The sequence below is a fragment of the Peromyscus californicus genome, unplaced genomic scaffold (genome assembly GCF_007827085.1).
Source record: "Peromyscus californicus insignis strain IS unplaced genomic scaffold, ASM782708v3 Scaffold_6__1_contigs__length_162567912, whole genome shotgun sequence".
Taxonomy (NCBI): domain Eukaryota; kingdom Metazoa; phylum Chordata; class Mammalia; order Rodentia; family Cricetidae; genus Peromyscus; species Peromyscus californicus.
This window is the reverse complement of record NW_026294584.1, coordinates 12,923,353-12,930,700: the sequence shown is the minus strand read 5'-3', so window position 1 is coordinate 12,930,700 and position 7,348 is coordinate 12,923,353. Positions and strand designations below refer to the sequence as shown.

At 43.8% G+C, this 7,348-nt stretch overlaps 1 protein-coding gene across 1 annotated transcript in view; it reads left to right on the top strand.

Annotated features, from left to right (window-relative positions):
* Window positions 1-1,004: 1,004 nt before the first annotated feature.
* LOC128100136 (phosphatidylcholine translocator ABCB4) overlaps window positions 1,005-7,348 on the top strand; it is a 74,200-nt gene continuing 67,856 nt past the window's right edge. Inside the window, exons 1-4 of the mRNA XM_052722263.1 lie at window positions 1,005-1,170; window positions 1,358-1,443; window positions 3,843-3,897; window positions 6,762-6,912. Of these exons, the coding sequence (XP_052578223.1) occupies window positions 1,364-1,443; window positions 3,843-3,897; window positions 6,762-6,912 (286 nt within the window). The 5' untranslated portion in view covers window positions 1,005-1,170; window positions 1,358-1,363. The remainder of the gene's footprint in view (window positions 1,171-1,357; window positions 1,444-3,842; window positions 3,898-6,761; window positions 6,913-7,348) is intronic.

Genomic DNA, 7,348 nt, shown 5'->3' with positions numbered 1-7,348 from the left:
GCTAATACACGCAGGAAGAACAAGGCTCAGCGGATAAGCCAGCTAGGAGAAAAGCAAGCCCCTTATTGAACAGGTGCTACGTTTTAGAAACAACACTAGGTACTTTCACAATCATCTAGTAAGGGAGACAGACTCCTAAGAAACTGAAGCCTAGAGAAATGAACAGTGTCCACAAGCCACACACTGAGCTGTGAAGCTCTTGAATGTGAAACTCACTTGCTGGAAGTGTGGAAGGTGGCAATGCTTTATTATTTGTTTTAGCGCCTTCATTTTGGGTAGAGCGAGGAATTAATGAGAACTGACAAGGAAGCCATATTCACATACGTGCTAGGAATAGAGACAATTTAGCATAGAAGGAAGTCTGAGATAAGAGCAGAGAGGCAGGGCAGCAGCAGACAATAAGCCTTGCCTGGGTGCCAGGCCTAAAGATGTAGCATTGGGGGGATTGCGGGGGGGGGGGGGGGCTTAGTTACTCTGAGCATCGGTGTTTTTCATGTGTGAAAACAAAAACTAAAAACGTGTGCTTTTCATCCTGGAACCATTAAAAATCCTTTGCATCCCTCAAGTTCTGTGTCTCTAAGTTGCCCCTCCCCCGTGAGGGACACCAGCGGTGGTGTTCTTCTTCGAGGAGCTTATGGTGATGATTCTGGACTGGACCTGCGTAATCTTCAGCATCCGGGATGTTAGTTGGATTTGGTGCCAAGGACTAAAGCGGATGATGCACGAGTGACGGCCTTGCTGCTCTTACTGGGTTTTCAGAGCGCCTGGTTGTTGAACCTGTGAAAACTGCCTCCCTGAAGTGTTTTAAAAGAGAAGTCAGCGTGGGGAAAGTGTGACAGTCTCTTTTCCGGGCCGGTGGCCTGCCAGGCGAGGCATCGGGCGGCTTATCGGCGGCAGCCGGTGCTGCGCTGCGGGCGGCTGGCAGCTCGCCCGGGTGGGCGGCAGCGGAGACACGCGCGCCCCTGGCGGCGAGGGCGACGCGTTGGTGGCGCCGGGGCCTGCAGAGCCAGCGGGCTTGCGGGAGCTCTCCTGCGGGCCCGGGCCCTCGCCCCCGCCGCAGCGGGAGGCGTCGCTGGCGCCGGACGCGTGTGGGAGGCGGGGACGAGGCACGGCGAGCAAAGTCCAGGTCTGCACGCCGCCCGCTGCGGCAGACACGCGCGCGAAGTCCAGGTGAGCGAGGCCGCGGCGGGAGACCCGGGGCGGCGGGAGGGCGGCTGCAGCGGGACCCGCCCGGCACCGGCTCCCACCCCTGCGCCCGGCTCTGCGCCCTCGGCTGGAGCATCCCGGAGGCTGGAGGCCCCCTCTCCCGGGAGCTGGGCTGGGTGCACTTGGACCTGAGGCTGTGGTTTTTCCCTAGGCTGAGATGGATCTTGAGGCAGCAAGGAACGGAACAGCGCGGCGCCCCGGGACAGTGGAGGGTGACTTTGAACTAGGCAGCATCAGGTATACAGGGCCACAAAGCCACTAGCTTTTCCTTTATACCTGAGTCCCGGAAAGAAGTTGAGGAAATCGGTTGATGCCTCAGGCCTTTGGGAAGAAGTTCTAAATGGTTTTGAGGAATGTCTCCAGGCTCCGTTTGAAAACGGTTCAGAGAGAAGAGGCTGTCTTCAAAAGTGCTCCCCTCCTTGGGGGCACGGGTGATTCGAAGAATACTGGTGTTGTATAACTTTCGTTGTATTTTTATAAAGCAAACATTTGGAGATAACTCTCTTTAGCCATCATCTGGCTACAGCTGGTCGAGCTTCACACACCTGCTGTTGATGGCTGTGCTTTTGAACTAGGGTAGTGAAGCAAGGCCACCTCCTCCCCTTATTTCTCTTCCTCTTTGTCCCAGTCCTTCCCCCTCCCCCCATGCGTAGACTGTTTTCCCCATTTCTCCTCTCTGGGGGCAGGGTGTATGTGTGCGTCTGTGTGACATGGAGAGCGACCTCATTCTTCCCTAACTTCTGCTTCCAAATCAGTTTTTGTCCAAGTGCAAGAGGGGAAACCGTGAAGCTTCCTCTGTCAGTGGGCCTTTCTTCCACCCTCTCGGGTTTGGTCCTCTTCCAGTCCCCAGCGAAGCACACATACAGGCTTTTGTCGGGCAGAAGGGCCCAGTCAAGTGCGTGTGTGTTTCCTCTTTCATTGTGGGAATCGTGAATCATTTTCGTCTTTAGCTTCAAATAGTTTATGAGGCTATTACAGTCTCTGAGTTCACACTAGGCCACCCGCAACTGACTGACACGCGTCATGGAGGTGTCACCTAGAGGGACAAATTTATCAGGTTCTGTAGTTGGTCTTCAAGCTGCAAGGGGTCTGATTAGCCAACCGAAAATATGCCTATCTGCTGCTTAAACTGAAGCACTACTTCTGTTAGTTTGTTTGGACAGTGACATCGACCTGTTCATTCTAAGAATCATGGCATTTATTCACAGAAAAGTTAGGTTTGTCCATATAGAGTTAGAAAAACTTATGGATGGTGTTACTTTCAATAGAAAAACATAGTTTTGTCGTCTGGCAATTTAGGCTGGGGATGACTGTGAATCTATTAATAGCTGACATTTTCACGAAGAAGGCTATTTATGTATTACACTGGCTGAGTGTACTGACTTTGTAGTCCCCGCAAAGGGTATAGTAACACTCAGGATGGCCCAGGGAAGTTCTCAGGGAAAGCTCACAGCCGATGATTGAAAAGAAGGAAACATTTCAAAACCGAAATACAGAAGGTTAGAAATAACTCGATATCATAAGATTGTAAGATGAAATATGAGACTAAGTCTTATATAGTTCTACCAAGGATTATACATTCAAGGAAAGATAAGCCCACCTTCTGTTATGTAGATCAAATTGAGAGGGGCTAATATGCTTCTTCCAAACATGCCACATAGTCTGTGGCATGTTCTTTTGTACATAATTAGTGGCAAATGTCTATCTCTTGAAAGGTACCAAGTATGAAGAAAAATGAGTAAAGATTGAGAAAATCAGGAGAACACAGCAGAAGTATTTGTCAATTTTAGGTAGGGTGGTTACCTAAATAAGTAGATCTTATTTTGAAGTCAATTATTGAGAAAAGACTGGAAAGAAAGGAACAGAGAGAGCCGTGTGTATTTAGGGGCATCTTTCTGACAGCAATATTTTACAGCAAAAAGATCCTGAGCTTGGGACTGTATTTCCTGTATTCACAAAACAGCAGAGAAGCCAGGTCTGCCCCTTTGAGGAGTCTAAGTAAGGCTAGGAGTGGGAGATGTGCTCATGAGTGTACTCACAGAGCCTGTGGACTCAGCAGCCAATACAAAGGTTTGGATTTCACTCTCAGAAAAAGTGCAGCCATTGTTCTTGCCTGAGTAGAGAAGCAGCTTGAGTTTTTAAATGATTGTGTTGTCCACTAGTTGCCAACACACTGAAGCAAGAATAAATTGAAATGAAGTGGGAAGGTTCATACGATGCTATTCTAATGGGAGAGACTTGTTTGGATCTTAGATGTATCTTGAATGCAGAAAAGCAGTGCTTCCTAAAACTACTCCCATCACTCAGAAGAGTTCCCTCCCTATAGACAAATTTGTACTTTTCTTAGGAAAAGAATGATTTAAATGATTTGGTAAACATTATTACGATGTTCATATTCTCTCTATTCATTAGCTATGCAAGGCTGGTAACACTTTCTCATTTACCCATGTCCTTGTGGTACCTTGGACAGTTACTTGATGGCGGCCTTGCAGTATTTGTGAAGCTGTATAATTTTGTCAATGGTAGTCTTCTTGTATTTAAAAATGTTCTTATTCAAAACCATAACTACTAAGATTTATGTTCAATTGATTGATTGTTCATAAGAGTTTTAAATTTGAACAATTATATTTTTACAGCAACCAAGGCAGGGATAAAAAGAAGAAAGTGAATTTAATTGGACCGTTGACACTGGTAAGCTGTGAAATACTAAATGGTAATAATCCGGCCTTTCATTCAAATTTGGGAGCTTGAGTCAATAGCCAACAAGCAAGTACTTTAAGTCTGTCTGTCTTAGGCTGCACTGGATTGTTCCTGCTGCACCTGTGCTGCATGGGTTGGTTGATTGTAAACAGTGGCCTCAAATCACAAGACAGATGAAGACAGGCAGGGCAAGCAGGCTGTGAGCTCACTACTACATAGGAAGATAAAGCAAAGTGAAGCATTTTAGAAATACCATGGAAACTCACTGACTTCAGGAAACGTCTTGTTTCATAAAACACTGTCTATACCCCCCAGCAAAAGAGTAGTTGAAAACAACATTTAAAACAAGAAACCTTTAAACACAATTAGCTTACAAGAAAATTAGTTAAACTTGGCATAATGATTATGGATTCTGATTCTGTTTCAGGCCATTTCCAGTGTTTTCTAAGGGTACAAGGCAAGGCAACATGTGTTTGGAAGAAATCGAATCTGTTTTCATTTGTAATGCATCTCACAGAGGCAGGCCAGAAAAGTGTTTGCCTGCTTTGGGTAAATGTGATGTGTTCCAAACAGACAGCCTTTGACAGAGAGAAAGAAAGAAAGAAAGAAAGAAAGAAAGAAAGAAAGAAAGAAAGGAAGGAAGGAAGGAAGGAAGGAAGGAAGGAAGGAAGGAAGGAAGGAAGGAAGGAAGGAAAGAATTAAGTGCATGCCAGTTGAAACCACCAAGTTAGAAAGCAAATGGATGCAAAGGCATCAAAACACCCTCAGATCGCTCCTGCTCTCACACACACCCCTTTGTTTTTGTTTAAAAAGTTTCGGTGAGAGTGAATTCTTACTTAGTGTTTATCGTATGTGTGCTTAGGCTATATTGACTGATTCCGGACAGTGGCCCGAGCTCCCACCATGGTGTGCGTCTGCTGTGTCTGGTGCAGGTGTGCGTGCCGTAGCACACGTGTGGAGGTCAAGGGACAGCTTTTGGGAATCGGTTCTCTTCTTGCAGACCTGTTGGCTTCAGGGATCAAACTTAGGTTGTCAGTCTTGACAGACAAGTACTTTTACCACTGAGCCGTCTCACCAGCCTAGAAAAATAATTTCATTCAGTGCTACAGAGACGACACTGTGAAACAACATGTATTTTAATTTCAGTTTAGAATCTGTTTCCTACGTAAATTAGAAAAATATATATTGCAAAGTAGAATAATTTTAGTTTAAACTGAATTTAAGTTTAATTAATCACTATCTTGTATCTGAGTAGATGCATTTGTGTGGAAAGACTTCAGGAGAAAACTGGTGTAATCGGATTAGAAATGCCTTGTTTTGTTGAAAAAGCTCACTGAGCTTACTTACGAAAGTCGCCTAATTTTAAATTTCATCTTAGAAGTTTAAATTCAATTCAGCTAACATGAAAAGCATTAAAACCTTCTTCAGTGTCATATAATGTGCACTAAAAAACAGCACCACAGGACAATCTGACCATGACCTGAAATGCAGTTGAAGGATGCAAACGTTCTGACTCCCTTCACTTAGAAACCACTGACAGTGGGCCGTGGGGACGCAGGTCTTTTGTAGTAATTGGGAGCCGTCCACATTTGCTCCAGATGTTTGCCATTGTCTTTGTTCTAGTCTAACTCTTCCTGGTTGGAACCTTTCTTCCCTTTAGTTCTCTTGCTCGCCTTGTGTGCTTGATGGTGGAATCTGCCCCTGCTGCCCTTGGCCCCAGATGAACTGGGAAACTCTTAGAGAACAGTTTGCACACATACCCAGTCCCCACTGTGTGCTCCCAACCTCAGCATCATTGGGTATTGACCACTGTGACTCAGCCCCAACCCTCAAAGATGCCACTCCACCACCCTGAGTCACTGTGTACTTTTACGATAACGGTTTCTTGTCTCCAAAAGGGAGGTTTGGCGGAGAATGAACAGAGTATAAAGGTTAAAAAGGGAGGAAAAATGTGAGAGATGGAGAGGAAGCTAAAAATGTAAATGCACCAACAAAGCTGTAGTCTAGAAGACAGAGGAGAAAGAACAAAGAGAAATTCATAGAAGAGTCCATCAAAAATCTCGAGCAAAAGGTGTAAATTGGAGAAGATTAAAAAGACAGCGAGTCATTGTCTTCTGAAGTGGTATTTAATTAGTAATTAGCAATTGCATACTTCACTGTGATCATTGGTACCCACTCTGCTGCCTGCAGGTAGCACCAAATCCAAAAATTCTGATGGTCTCTCCTCACCTGTAATGTGATCTTCAGGAATTCCGCTGTGCTCTGTATCTAAGCCACCTGTCTCTGCAAACCTAAAATCCCAACTTGCTCCATACTCCCTAATCTTTTTCCAGTTGATTCTCTCTTATCTTTCAAGATTCTTTATGAACAAGACTTCCTTAAAGCCCACAGACAGATACTTCTTAGTTTTTTATGAACTCTTTATTCCTGAACTGCCTTTACAGGCTAATTTTACCCTTTCAAAGGGATCTGGCCTCAAACTGAGAAGGTCCATTTGTTCCTATTTTCAATTCTACTGAAATAGTATTCTGGGCATACACTGTTTACGTGTGTGAACTTAATGTCTATCCCCAGCTCACCTTAAATCACTACACACAACCTCTGAGAGATTAAACAGTATTTCTCAATGAATCCAAGTCTTTATTCCCTTGATTATATTGTAGTAATTCACCCAAGTTAAACATTAATTAAGTAGAAATAGATTGATTTCTTCAGTTGTACATAAATCATGAAATTAATCTGATAAATATCTGGATTTCGATAAGCACATTTGCAGCTTCGATAATAGAATGAATTTGAAATAAAAAATCCCCAAAACATAGATTATTAAATGAAATCTTATTTCCTTTTTTCAGTTCCGCTACTCTGACTGGCAGGATAAATTGTTTATGCTCCTGGGCACCATCATGGCCATAGCTCATGGATCAGGTCTTCCCCTCATGATGATAGTCTTTGGAGAAATGACAGATAAGTTTGTAAATAATGCTGGGAACTTCTCCTTGCCAGGTAATTGTTTCTCTACCCTTTTTTTTGTTGTTTTAAAAATACATTGTATTTATCTAACTGGGTGAAAGGTATTAGAAACTGATTTTAATCTACGTCATCTGTTTATTTATTGATTTAGACATCTAGGTGACCCTAAATACCACAAAGGGAGTTGTGAAATTTTTGTAAAATTTCTTAAGCACTCGTTTAAATCTCAGAAAGTACATGTATGATGTTTGACTTTTAAAACAATAAGGAAGTACAGGAAACTCTGCACCTAAATAAAGTGGGACTATGGTATCACCAAGCAATGTCTGTCCTCCAGCGAAGACAGAAGAGTTTGAAATGCACCCCAGCACTTCTTAGATGCAGTAACTTTTGTAGGTTTTATCTTTTCCTCTCTTGCCTACTCTCATTTTAAAAATATCTATTTTCTATGTTTGATTTTTTTTGGACC